General features: G+C 64.5%; 1 protein-coding gene across 1 annotated transcript in view; it reads left to right on the top strand.

Moving 5' to 3' along the window:
- DOHH (deoxyhypusine hydroxylase/monooxygenase) overlaps positions 1-177 on the top strand; it is a gene marked incomplete at its 5' end in the record, with an annotated part of 2,327 nt that extends 2,150 nt beyond the window's left edge. Inside the window, one exon of the mRNA XM_010079440.1 lies at positions 4-177. Coding sequence (XP_010077742.1) covers positions 4-177 — 174 coding nt within the window. The remainder of the gene's footprint in view (positions 1-3) is intronic.
- Positions 178-391: the final 214 nt, after the last annotated feature.

Genomic DNA, 391 nt, shown 5'->3' with positions numbered 1-391 from the left:
GAGGCCCTGGGCTCAATCGCCCGCCCCTCCTGCCTGGAGACCCTGCGTGCCTTTGCCTGCGATGAGGAGCGGGTGGTGCGGGAGAGCTGTGAGGTGGCGCTGGACATGTATGAGTATGAGAACGGCACCCAGTTCCAGTACGCCGACGGGCTCGCCAAGCTGCAGGCCTCTACCTGAGCCCCAGCTGGGGGACACGGGCTGGGCGCGCTGCCTCCCGCACCCCCTCAGCCGCGCTTTCACGGCCGCCTCCACCATCATGGATCAGCGCCTTGCTGCGGCAGAGGAACTAGATTTGCTCTCTGGCACAATTACAACCACCTTTTCCTTCCAAATCCAGGCTGAGCTGTTGCTTCCCCCCCCCCTCCTCCCCATCACCTCCCGTTTCCTGGAT

The sequence above is a fragment of the Pterocles gutturalis genome, unplaced genomic scaffold (assembly GCF_000699245.1).
Source record: "Pterocles gutturalis isolate BGI_N339 unplaced genomic scaffold, ASM69924v1 scaffold9991, whole genome shotgun sequence".
Classification (NCBI taxonomy): Eukaryota; Metazoa; Chordata; class Aves; order Pterocliformes; family Pteroclidae; genus Pterocles; species Pterocles gutturalis.
Note: the sequence above shows the minus strand (reverse complement) of the source record. Positions and strands in the feature narration are given on the sequence as shown.